General features: G+C 40.9%; 1 protein-coding gene across 1 annotated transcript in view; it reads left to right on the top strand.

Moving 5' to 3' along the window:
- Positions 1-813: 813 nt before the first annotated feature.
- Positions 814-14,236, top strand: part of LOC116354711 (POU domain, class 6, transcription factor 2-like) — a 126,043-nt gene continuing 112,620 nt past the window's right edge. The window contains exon 1 of the mRNA XM_031795289.1: positions 814-985. Within this exon, the coding sequence (XP_031651149.1) occupies positions 814-985 (172 nt within the window). The remainder of the gene's footprint in view (positions 986-14,236) is intronic.

The following is a 14,236-nucleotide window of genomic DNA, read 5'->3' as shown; positions in this document are numbered from 1 at the left end:
TTTTTGTTGGTTTATTTATGATATTTTTCATTTGGTGCACTTTTACATAGTTGCACATCGGTAACTAGCAACATTACTTCATGACATTGCATTATACATTACTTTGTTAGTAATGAACTGACAGTCATTTTAATTCCCTCCAGCTTACGGTGGTTTTTGTTTTTGTGAGACATTAGAATTACATTTTTGGGAGGACCAATGATATGCCTTGATCTATTCCTGCCCTTGATTGGAAGAGGACTTAATCGTTTGCTGGTGTTGTCTCTGAATAATGATGCCAACGTTGACTTCTTGCTCTTAATTCAAATATCATGCAGGCTTTACTTTTGAGAAATGAACGAACTGTCTACGTAGATTTGTAACAGTAGATAGAGTGTGTCAGTCTTTAGCTATTGAATTTGTAGGTACAGTATGCGTGTACAGGATGTGTGTCATGCTGAAGTTGTGACACGTATGTTCTGTGGGTATTAATGAGCCTTTAGAGGTGTGAAGAACCTTGAAGGCTGCAGGGTATAATGGCAAAGCCAAACAATCTGTAACCGCTCTTCACCAGGCAGGTTGCAGCCACCAATATCAGCGGGAGCAGCACCAGTCTCAGATAAAAGAGAGACCGCTGGATAGAGAGGTAGGGGGAGGGAGGGAGAGAGTGGTTAGTGAGTGATAGAGGGGAGACACAGTGGTAGAGAGAAGGGGAGTGAGTGGAGTAGACAGAGAACAAGCCGGTGTAGAGTAGTGTGCGAGAGGCGGCGAGGCAAATCTAACCACGTTCTGTTGTATTCCCCACCTGGGCTCTCCAGCTCCCTCCAGGATCCGATGATTACAGGGCAGTTGAGCAAGCCGCTGCTCTCCCTGCGCAGCGAGATGAGCGCGGCAGAACTCCGGGCAGAGGACAAGGCGGCCACCCCAGACAGCAAGCTCAATGACGAGCCCCTGCTCCTGTCCTCCGAGGCCACAGGCAGAGAGGACACTCCCAACAAGCTCTATGGTGAGTCCACTGACAGGACAGTCCTCCTTCTCTCCTCTCCTTTCTGAGACAGTCCGTGGTATGATTGACCAGGGAAATGCTCTGTCTCTGTGTGTTTTGGAAAGGGTGTCTGAGACCGGGTGCTACTGGAGCAGGTTCTAGAAGAGTGTAATAGACCAAACTAAGTTGAGTGCAAGGATTCAGGGGTGGATGAGGTGGATGCAATAAGGTTGGTTGCCTGATTTAGAGTATGCAGATGTTGAAGATAAGTTCTTTAGGTGAGCTTTCAAGTGACATGGTGTTAACACGTTCATTATGTTGTGACTTTTTTCACTGGAAATATCAATGAAGCCATGTCCTACAAACGGTTTGAGGTCTTGTTATGAGTCTTCTGTTAATTGATTCATTGATTTCCTTATAGGCTACATCTTGAGAAGTTTAGTTGTGGTCATTTTCAAATAGATTGCCGTGAGAGTCGCAGTTGAATACTCAAAATGTCACACTAGAATTGTTCATGTAATTACGTTTCATAGTGTTCCTTTAGGCCTACACAATTAGTAATTAGAGTTGGCATAGTTCACATTGATTAGATTGGTAGGAAAGGGACCCTTCCTTTCAGAAACATCTTGGAATATCTTGGAATGTGGCATTTTATAATTTGTAGCAGGTGTGAAAGTGAAATGTGTGAATGTTGTGACAAAATATGCTAAATAAGAGAGAATTTGAGGCTACATTGTATCAGAAATGTGTGTGCGTTCTCACTTAAATATACCTATATATTGAACAGTGGTGAGGATCTTTGGTTTTGGCTTTGGTTTGTGACATTTCCTTACGCTTTATATTATCTGCAATGGTGGGTCATCACAGTTTATAATTTTTTAAGCAAATAAACACATTTTTTTGTAGGTTAATTGCAAATACCGGTATGAAGATGAATTGATATTTCTAAAAATGATACATGGTAAACACATTTAAATTACTCATGACATTAGCAATTTATAAATATAAAGGAAAAATTGCCTATTGCTCTGATAGGGAATTACATATCCTTACCACAAGTAGACCAACATAAGAGATACTAATTGAAAATTTATATTTTGTATTTTTATTTCTGTCATTAATTCCATGTCCAGGTTCAATTACAGTTGTGATCAAGTTAATCAATATGCTTTTGATGAACCTAATTTACTTATACAGACAGTCTAATTTAATCCTAGGTCATAAGGATGAATCGCTGGGTCTAATGAGATTAAAACAATTGTTTTGTAGAATGAAACTATAAAAATAATTGCACCATGTCTAATATAGACTGCTGTAACATGTATATTCAGTTTCAATGTAAAGGTTAAACACTGCCTCATTTCAATTTGTTTGGATTTTGGACTGATCTTTTAGGATGGAAGTATAAGCGTTACATTTATAGTCAATGCTGTCGCAAAATAATCAGAATAAATTCAGTCACTCACTAATCCTTATTTACACCAAAGCACATTTTTTTTGTACCATCAAAATAAGGTTCATAAAAAACAATGTAGCGATTGGAACATTGTGATATGTAATATGCATCTAAGATATGAATCTATTAATGCAAAATTTGGTTTCGGGCATTTCAATGAGATTTTTGTGGAATGAAATGCATTAATAGAACAATTACTGTATGTCATGGATGGTCTAAAGTGTACTTTTTGTGTTATCGTGACGATAGTGCTTTGGATGTATAACTATCGCCGAGGAAACCATATGTAAATGCACTTACAGCGTGTGCCCTTGGTGTGAGTAGATACTGGATGGGATATGATGTGGTCGATTTAAGACATTTTACACAGAGAACAGCTATTTCAGGGTACAGTAATTTTACACTTAGTACACATCTAATCATGCTTTTAAGGTTATGAGTCAGTACTCGGCATTGAGGATGTAATACGTCTATTTCTGAAGAGGCCCATGGACATCATTGTAAAAGATTATTTCGCACTCACTAAAATTCCACGAACCCCCTTCAAATTACAGTAAAGTTATGCTTGTCCGGAGAGGCTTTTCGAAAAGTAAGTGAATTGTGTCTTCTAGATATTATTGATACAAACTACTACAGTAAATCAAATCAAATTTGATTTGTCATGCAGTAATAACCAACAAGTAATCTAACCTAACAATTCCACAACTACTACCAAATCCACACAAGTGTAAAGGGTTAAAGAATATGTACATAAAAATATATGAATGAGTGATGATACAGAACGGCATAAGCAAGATGCAGTAGATGGTATCGAGTACAGTATATACATATGAGATGAGTAATGTAGGGTATGTAAACATAAAAGTGGCATAGTTTAAAGTGTCTAGTGATACATGTATTACATAAAGATGGCAAGATGCAGTAGATGATATTGAGTACAGTATATACATATACATATGAGATGAGTAATGTAGGGTATGTAAACATTACAACAGTACTACTAATACTTGATTAAATTGGTAGTAAATATATATTTTCATATAAAAAAAATTTTGTCTCACCTTTATTTAACCAGGTAGGCTAGTTGAGAACAAGTTCTCATTTGCAACTGTGACATGGCCAAGATAAAGCATAGCAGTGTGAACAGACAACACAGAGTTACACATGGAGTAAACAATTAACAAGTCAATAACACAGTAGAAAAAAAATAATACATTATAAACAAAATAATGATAGTCATATAATAAAATTAAAAACATATTTGTTCTGTAACTTAAACATCCCATGAAAAAGCAGTACCAAAAGAAACAATACCAAAACAGTACACAGTGACTCTGACGTGAAGAGTGCAGGATTGTGAGTGACTGCAGTCACCATATATATGTTGGGCTCTATAAAATCTGTTTCATTTTTTTCCTGATTCCGTTTTTTCCAAAATTCTGTTTCCTCAGTTTAGTTTTGCCAGGTTTCTGCTTTCCACTGTTTTTCTTTTCTTTTTTCTCTAAAAAAACACAGATGTTCTAAATCCAGAACAATGCTTAAACCACATCAAGATCCAACTTTTGAGGTCTTGAAATTCTTTTGGGGGGTGTAGTTACCCTTTAATTCCAGTGTGCACCTAGCAAGAGGCTAGCAACAGGATGTTGCTTAGCAGTGTTTTTTGTAGCGCACACGTGATAGTAGAGTTTACATAACAAATACCCACTGGATTGATGCAAATAATCATTCTAGAATTCTGCCAGTTAAGCAAAGGCTACTTTGTAGGTATCATTTTTGGGAAAGCCTTTCCATCTACCAGAAGACTTTTCGTTAGCATCATCGCTACACAAAGTGGTAGATGTGCGCACCGCACATACACAGACGGGGAATTCTCATTGCCTCTTCACAAAGTTGCAGGAAATACGAATCACTGATTCATTCTGTTCATGTCTTATAATAAACATGGGCTAATTAATACATTTTCAATACCTTTAGTTGATTCCCTATTAAGTTCAATAAATTGTTTTATATTGTTGAATTCTGTTGTAATTCCTGGATTCCGCGATTCCTTCCACGTTCTCCACATCGCAGATTTTATAGGGCCCAACATATGGTATAGTTGTATTCACACCCATTGACTTTTTCCACGTTTTGTTGTTACAGACTGAATTTAAAATTGATTAAATTGAGATTTGTGTCACTGGCCTACACACAATACCCCATAATGTCAAGACGCAATTATGTTTTCAGACATTTTTAGTAATTCATAAAAAAATTCAATCTGAAATGTCTTGAGTCAATAAGTATTCAACCCCTTTGCCATGGCAAGCCTAATAATATACTGATTAAAAATATAAACGCAACATGTAACAATTTCAAAGATGTATAATTCACATAAGGAAAACAGTCAATTTAAACCAATTCATTGGGTCTTAATCTATGGATTTCACATGAGTGTGGATCAGAAAACCAGTCAGAATCTTGTGTGACCACTATTTGCCTCATGCAGCCCGACACATCTCATTCACATAGATATGATCAGGCTGTTGATTGTGGCCTGTGGAATGTTTTCCCACTTCTCTTCAATGGTTGTGCAAAGTTGCTGGATATTGGTGGGAACTGGAACACGTTGTCGTACACATCGATTCAGAGCATCCCAAACATGCTCAATTGGTGACATGTCTGGTGAGTATGTAGGCCATGGAAGAACTAGGACATTTTCAGCTTCCAGGAATTGTATACAGAGCGACATGGGCTATGCATTATCATGCTGACACATGATGTGATGGCGGCGGATGAATGGCACGGCAATGGGCCTCAGGATCTCATCGCGTATCTCTGTGCATTCAAATTTCCATCGATAACATGCAATTGTGTTCCCCACCATCACCATGGAGCAAACCGCTCGCCCACACACCATACACGTGGTCTGTGGTTGTGAGGCCAGTTGGTCGTACTGCCAAATTCTTTACAACCACGTTTGAGGTGGCTTATGGTAGAGAAATTAACATTAAATTATCTGGCAACAGATCTGGTGGACATTCCTGCAGTCAGCATGCCAATTGCACACTCCCTCAAACTTGAAACATCTGTGCCATTGTGTTGTGTGACAAAACTGCACATTTTAGAGAGACCTTTTATTATCCCCAGCACAAGGTGCACCTGTGTAAGGATCATGCTATTTAATCAGCTTCTTGATATGCCACACCTGTCAGGTGGATGGATTATCTTGGCAAAGGAGAAATCCTCAATAACAGGGATGTAACAAATTTGTGCACAAAATTTGAAAGAAATCAGCTTTTTGTGCATATGAAACATTTCTGGGATCTTTTATTTCAGCTCATGAAACATGGAACCAAAACTTTACATGTTGTGTTTATATTTTCTGTTCAGTGTAAGTTCAGGAATAAACATTTGCATAATAAGTTGCATGGACTCACTCTGTGTGCTGTAATAGTGTTTAACATGATTTCTTATTGACGACCTCATCTCTGTAAACCACCCATACAATTATCTGTAACGTCCCTCAGTCGAGCAGTGCATTTCAAACACAAAGACCAGGGAGGTTTTCCAATGCCTCACAAAGGACACCTATTGGTAGATGGGTAAAAATGTAAAAAAGCAGACACTGAATATCCCTTTGAGCATGGTGAAGTTATTAATTACACTTTGGATGTGTCACACCCTGACCATAGTTTGCTTTGTATGTTTCTATGTTTTGTTTGGTCAGGGTGTGATCTGAGTGGGCATTCTATGTTGGATGTCTTGTTTGTCTATTTCTATGTCTGGCCTGATATGGTTCTCAATCAGAGGCAGGTGTTAGTCATTGTCTCTGATTGGGAACCATATTTAGGTAGCCTGTTTGGTTTTGGGTTTTGCGGGTGATTGTTCCTGTCTGCACCAGATAGGGCTGTTTTGGGTTTTCACGTTTTTTTTTTTGTTAGTTTGTTCATGTGTAGAGTCTTTATTAAAGAACCATGAATAGAAACCACGCTGCATTTTGGTCCGCCTCTCCTTCAAGTCAAGAAAACTGTTACAGGATGGTGTATCAATACACCCTGTCACTACAAAGATACAGGTGTACTCAGTTGCCAGAGAGTAAGGAAACCGCTTAGTGATTTCACCATGAGGCCAATAGTGACTTTAAAACAGTTTCAATTTAATGGCTGTGATAGGAGAAAACTGAGGATTGACCAACAGCGTCGTAATTACTCTACAACACTAACCTAAATGAGAGAGTGAAAGAAAGGGAGCCTGGACAGAAAAAAATATTCCAAAACATGCATCCTGTTTGCAAAAAGGCACTAAAGAAAAACTGCAAAAAATGTAGCAAAGTAATTAACTTTGTCCTGAATACAAAGCGTTATGTTTGGGAAAAATCCAACACAACACATCACTGAGTACCACTCTTAAATGTTTAAAGCATGGTGATGGCTGCATCATGTTATGGGTATGCCTTTCATCAGCAAGGACTAGGGAGGAAAACCTGGTTCTGTCTTCTTTTCAACAGACACTGGGAGACAAATTCACTGTTTAGCAGGACAATAACCTAAAAGATAAGGCCAAATATACACTGGAGTTGCTTACCAAGATGACAGTGAATGTTCCTGAGTGGCCTAGTTACAGTTTTGACTTACAGTGGGGCAAAAAAAGTATTTAGTCAGCCACCAATTGTGCAAGTTCTCCCACTTAAAAAGAGGCCAGTAATTTTCATCATAGGTACACTTCAACTATGACAGACAAAATGAGAAAAAAAATCCAGAAAATCACATTGTGTAACGGTTTTCTTCATCTGAAGGAGAGGCGGACCAAAATGCAGCGTGCTGGTTATTCATGTTTTTAATAAAGACCACTATACATGAACAGACTAAACAAAACAAGAAAAGTGAAAACCTAAACAGTCCTATCTGGTGCAAACACAGAGACAGGAACAATCACCCAGAAACACACAGTGAAACCCAGGCTACCTAAGTATGATTCTCAATCAGAGACAACTAATGACACCTGCCTCTGATTGAGAACCATACTAGGCCGAAACATAGAAATACCCAAATCATAGAAAAACAAACATAGACTGCCCACCCAACTCACGCCCTGACCATACTAAATAAATACAAAACAAAGGAAATAAAGGTCAGAACGTGACACATTGTAGGATTTTTAATGAATTTATTTGTAAATTATGGTGGAAAATAAGTATTTGGTCAATAACAAAAGTTTATCTCAATACATTGTTATATACCGTTTCTTGGCAATGACAGAGGTCAAACGTTTTCTGTAAGTCTTCACAAGGTTTTCACACACTGTTGCTAGTATTTTGGCCCATTCCTCCATGCAGATCTCCTCTAGAGCAATGATGTTTTGGGGCTGTTGCTGGGCAACACAGACTTTCAACTCCCTCCAAAGATATTCTATGGGGTTGAGATCTGGAGACTGGCTAGGCCACTCCAGGACCTTGAAATGCTTCTTACGGAGCCACTCTTTCGTGGCCCGGGCGGTGTGTTTGGGATCATTGTCATGCTGAAAGACCCAGCCACGTTTCATCTTCAATGCCCATGCTGATGGAAGGAGGTTTTCACTCAAAATCTCACGATACATGGCCCCATTCATTCTTTGCCCCAAAGCATGATGTTTCCACCCCCATCCTTCACAGTAGGTATGGTGTTCTTTGGATGCAACTATTTTGGTTTCATCTGACCATATGACATTCTCCCAATCTTCTTCTGGATCATCCAAATGCTCTCTAGCAAACTTCAGACGGGCCTGGACATGTACTGGCTTAAGCAGGGGGACACGTCTGGCACTGCAGGATTTGAGTCCCTGGCGGCGTAGTGTATGGTACTGATGGTAGGCTTTGTTACTTTGGTCCCAGCTCTCTGCAGGTCATTCACTAGGTCCCCCCGTGTGGTTCTGGGATTTTTGCTCACCGTTCTTGTGATCATTTTGACCCCACGGGGTGAGATCTTGCGTGGAGCCCCAGATCGAGGGAGATTATCAGTGGTCTTGTATGTCTTCCATTTACTAATAATTGCTCCCACAGTTGATTTCTTCAAACCAAGCTGCTTACCTATTGCAGATTCAGTCTTTCCAGCCTGGTGCAGGTCTACAATTTTGTTTCTGGTGTCCTTTGACAGCTCTTTGGTCTTGGCCATAGTGGAGTTTTGAGTGTGACTGTTTGAGGTTGTGGACAGGTGTCTTTTATACTGATAACAAGTTCAAACAGGTGCCATTAATACAGGTAACGAGTGGAGGACAGAGGACAGAGGAGCCTATTAAAGAAGAAGTTACAGGTCTGTGAGAGCCAGAAATCTTGCTTGTTTGTAGGTGACCAAATACTTATTTTCCACCATAATTTGCAAATAAATTCATTACAAATCCTACAATGTGATTTTCTGAATTTTTTTCTCACATTTTGTCTGTCATAGTTGAAGTGTATCTATGATGAAAATTACAGGCCTCTCTCATCTTTTTAAGTGGGAGAACTTGCACAATTTGTGGCTGACTAAATACTTTTTTGCCCCACTGTAAACCAGCTTGAAAATCTAGGGCAGGACTTGAAAATGGCTGTTTAGCAATGATCAGAGCTTGAATCATTTTAAAAAGAAAAATGTGCAAATATTGTACAATCCAGGCGTGCAAAGCTCTGACAGACTTGCATATAAACACAGCTGTAATTGCTGCCAAAGGCTATTCTAACATGAGTATTCAAGGGTGTGAATACTAGTGTAAATGAGATATTTCTGTATTTCACTTTCAATACATTTGCTAAAATTTCTACCAATGTTTTCACTTTGTCATTATCGGGTATTGTGTGTAGATGGGGGAGATATATATTTTTTTATACTCTTTTATTTCAGGCTGTAACACAATTCTGAGGGGAAATAAGTTAAGGGGTATGAGTACTTTCTGAAGGCACTGTATGTGTGTGGTTTTACTGTAGGTTGATAGGTGGCAACAGAGCATGCCTTGAGCTCAGATTGTACCAAAAAAACTGAAAAATATATATTTATTACAAATAGTATTATACTCACCACATATACACACAAAATAGATTACAATACCATTTGGAATCTGTATTTGGCCTGCACGCTAGAAAACCATAACTCCTTTTCTAATTGAATGCTGTCAGCACAGCAATCCGGAATGTTTTTATGTCTCATTTCTTTCTTCTGTATGTCAAGTTCTAGTTAAAGCAATAAGGCCCGGAGGGGTGTGGTATATGGCTAATATATTATGGTTAAGGGCTGTTCTCATGCACGATGCAACGCAGTGTGCCTGGATACAGCTATGGTATATTGGCAATATACCACAAACACCCATATTGAAACACCCATAACCCTTATTGATTTCATAAACTGGTTACCAACATAATTAGAGCAGTAAAAATACATGTATTGTCATACCCATGGTATACGGCTTTAAGCCAATCAGCATTCAGGGCTTGAACCGTTTATAATAATTGCCATTATTGTTACTTAATTTATGTGTGCTAGGCCTACCTCATGCCAAAAACACAAATATATCATGTTGGCTTTCTATACTCACTATATAATCAGGGCTAATCTAATTTTGGATTCATTCTAATGATCAAGCACATTGAACCACTTACATGCATGCATCAATCAGTACAGATCCATTGCTGCTGGCATCCTTCAACACCATTGGTGCCCAAGAGGAGCAATGCTCTTAGTCTACCTGTTATCACACAATAAGAGTTTAAAAAAAACATGGTAGTGTTACATTGGACATGGAAAGACGAGAGAAAGCATTGGTATTTGTTTTGTCATGAATAATACATCAAAAACAGCTATCCCATTATGATGAAGCATACAATAACAAGGTACTTTAGTATGTGTGTGAGTGTGCGTGTATTTGTCTGTCTGTGTATTGTCTGTGCGTGTATTGGTCTGTGCGTGTATTTGTCTGTGAGTGTATTTGTCTGTGAGTGTATTTGTCCGTGCGTGTATTTGTCTGTGAGTGCATTTGTCTGAGCGTGTATTTGTCTGTGAGTGTATTTGTCTGTGAGTGTATTTGTCCGTGCGTGTTTTTGCCCGTGATTGTATTTGCCTGCGAGTGTATTTGTCTGTCCATGTATTTGTCTGTCCGTGTATTTGTCTGTCCGTGTATTTGTCTGTCCGTGTATTTGTCTGTCCGTGTATTTGTCTGTCCGTGTATTTGTCTGTCCGTGTATTTGTCTGTCCGTGTATTTGTCTGTCCGTGTATTTGTCTGTCCGTGTATTTGTCTGTCCGTGTATTTGTCTGTCCGTGTATTTGTCTGTCCGTGTATTTGTCTGTCCGTGTATTTGTCTGTCCGTGTATTTGACTGTGCGAGTATTTGTTTCTCTGTGTGGGTATTTGTTTCTCTGCTTCGTGTATTTGTCTGTGTGCATGTTTTGGGATCAGACAAGGGGACGATAGTGTGCAGTCTGGCAGTGGTGTGTGTGCGTGTATCTGTCTGTTTTTGTATGTCTGTACAGTTCGCATGCTTTTTGAGACTAGACAAGGAAGTGGCGTAAGGTGAAGATAGTGTGCTCTTTGACAGCGTTGTGCTCCATTGTTACTTACTGCTGAGAAATATTTTGGGAGAGGGTTCTCCAAACAACCTCCCAAGTCCTGATCAGTGTACGGCTCCAGCTGTCAGTCAAATACATTTTTTAGGATATCCCAGGGCTAGGCTCTCCAAAACAAAGTCTAGTGTACTAGGTAACTAATTCATCTCAACAGTGTTACAATTCTCTGCAATAAGCATCAAGCGGTCTTTCAGTTCACTTGCAGACTCATGGTTACATGTGAAGCCCGCTGGTCCATGTTTGCCTGTACCTCTCGCTCTGTCTCTCCCCCCCAATTTCTTTTGAACAGAATGCCGATTGGCGAACTGGCAGCCCGGCCCGAGGAACAATCCCCCCTCCTCCCAAATTACTCAATTAGCCCATGCCAGCTAACATTTTTTGGATTGGTAAGTTAGTTTAGCGGCCATTAAAACATATAGTAATCATGGTCAAATGACCAACCGGGGGGCCCCCATTGATTTTGTTCGTCACTCTCACTCAGATATCATATTAAAAACTTCAAACATTTGGCAAAATGAGTAGAATTGCATACAATTACAAATTCTCCTCTACTCTCCATGGAAAAATGTGTAGAATTGCAGGAAATTAACTGCAAATCTTTCAAATGTTTTCTCCGCTGTCAAGTGGGTTCCCCACTTGGGGCCCCCAAAAGGCTAGGGCCGGCTCTGACTGCATGTGAGGGTATGGATGTGGGTACACAGACCCGCAATAGCTCATGACGAGTTCTGATTTTCTGTGTCCCCCCCACCCCCATCAAAGTTACCCATCCCTGCAATACACCTTTCTAAAACGTCAGTCTTTATTTTTACAATACCGTATTCCACATGTTGTCATTTTATATTTCTTGTCAATTCACCTGTTGTCACCTTTATTGTGAATTCAGCGGTGTGTTTTGGTAGAGGTTGTCTTAAGATGTGGTTGACCCAAGCTGCCCTGGTGTTTCTTATCAAATCAAATCAAATTTTTATTTGTCACATACACATGGTTAGCAGATGTTAATGCGAGTGTAGCGAAATGCTTGTGCTTCTAGTTCCGACAATGCAGTAATAACCAACGAGTAATCTAGCTAACAATTCCAAAACTACTACCTTATACACGCAAGTGTAAAGGGATAAAGAATATGTACATAAAGATATATGAATGGGTGATGGTACAGAGCGGCATAGGCAAGATGCAGTAGATGGTATCGAGTACAGTATATACATATGAGATGAGTATGTAAACAAAGTGGCATAGTTTAAAGTGGCTAGTGATACATGTATTACATAAAGATGCAGTAGATGATATGGAGTACAGTATATACGTATACATATGAGATAAATAATGTAGGGTATGTAAACATTACATTAAGTAGCATTGTTTAAAGTGGCTAGTGATATATTTTACATCAATTCCCATCAATTCCCATTATTAAAGTGGCTGGAGTTGAGTCCGTGTGTTGGCAGCAGCCACTCAATGTTAGTGATGGCTGTTTAACAGTCTGATGGCCTTGAGATAGAAGCTGTTTTTCAGTCTCTCAGTCCCAGCTTTGATAAACCTGTACTGACCTCGCCTTCTGGATGATAGCGGGGTGAACAGGCAGTGGCTCGGGTGGTTGATGTCCTTGATGATCTTTATGGCCTTCCTGTGACATCGGGTGGTGTAGGTGTCCTGGAGGGCAGGTAGTTTGCCCCCGGTGATGCGTTGTGCAGACCTCACTACCCTCTGGAGAGCCTTACGGTTGTGGGCGGAGCAGTTGCCGTACCGAATTTCTTCAGCCTCCTGAGGTTGAAGAGGCGCTGCTGCGCCTCCTGAGGTTGAAGAGGCGCTGCTGCGCCTTCTTCACGATGCTGTCTGTGTGGGTGGACCAATTCAGTTTGTCTGTGATGTGTACGCTGAGGAACGTAAAACTTACTACCCTCTCCACTACTGTTCCATCGATGTGGATAGGGGGGTGTTCCCTCTGCTGTTTCCTGAAGTCCACAATCATCTCCTTAGTTTTGTTGACGTTGAGTGAGGTTATTTTCCTGACACCACACTCCGAGGGCCCTCACCTCCTCCCTGTAGGCCATCTCGTCGTTGTTGGTAATCAAGCCTACCACTGTTGTGTCGTTCGCAAACTTGATGATTGAGTTGGAGGCGTGCGTGGCCACGCAGTCGTGGGTGAACAGGGAGTACAGGAGAGGGCTCAGAACGCACCCTTGTGGGGCCCCAGTGTTGAGGATCAGCGGGGTGGAGATGTTGTTACCTACCCTCACCACCTGGGGGCGGCCCGTCAGGAAGTCCAGTACCCAGTTGCCCAGGGCGGGGTCGAGACCCAGGGTCTTGAGCTTGATGACGAGTTTGGAGGGTACTATGGTGTTAAATGCTGAGCTGTAGTCGATGAACAGCATTCTCACATAGGTATTCCTCTTGTCCAGATGGGTTAGGGCAGTGTGCAGTGTGGTTGAGATTGCATCGTCTGTGGACCTATTTGGGCGGTAAGCAAATTGGAGTGGGTCTAGGGTGTCAGGTAGGGTTGAGGTGATATGGTCCTTGACTAGTCTCTCAAAGCACTTCATGATGACGGAAGTGAGTGCTACGGGGCGGTAGTCGTTTAGCTCAGTTACCTTAGCTTTCTTGGGAACAGGAACAATGGTGGCCCTCTTGAAGCTTGTGGGAACAGCAGACTGGGATAGAGATTGATTGAATATGTCCGTAAACACACCAGCCAGCTGGTCTGCGCATGCTCTGAGGGCGCGGCTGGGGATGCCGTCTGGGCCTGCAGACTTGCGAGGGTTAACACGTTTCAATGTTTTACTCAGCTCGGCTGCAGTGAAGGAGAGTCCGCATGTTTTGGTTGCGGGCCGTATCAGTGGCACTGTATTGTCCTCAAAGCGGGCAAAAAGGTTATTTAGTCAATCCACGGTTTCTGGTTTGGGAATGTTTTAATCGTTGCTATGGGAACGACATCTTCAACGCACGTTCTAATGAACTCGCTCACCGAATCAGCGTATTCGTCAATGTTGTTGTTTGACGCAATAAAAAAACATATCCCAGTCCACGTGATGGAAGCAGTCTTGGAGCGTGGAATCAGATTGGTCGGACCAGCGTTGAACAGACCTCAGCGTGGGAGATTCTTGTTTTAGCTTCTGTCTGTAGGCAGGGAGCAACAAAATGGAGTCGTGGTCAGCTTTTCCGAAAGGAGGGCGGGGGAGGGCCTTATATGCATCGCGGAAGTTAGAATAGCAGTGATCCAAGGTTTTTCCAGCCCTGGTTGCGCAATCGATATGCTGATACAATTTAGGG

This window comes from Oncorhynchus kisutch, linkage group LG18 (assembly GCF_002021735.2).
Source record: "Oncorhynchus kisutch isolate 150728-3 linkage group LG18, Okis_V2, whole genome shotgun sequence".
NCBI lineage: Eukaryota > Metazoa > Chordata > Actinopteri > Salmoniformes > Salmonidae > Oncorhynchus > Oncorhynchus kisutch.
This window is presented reverse-complemented; position numbering and strand designations above follow the sequence as displayed.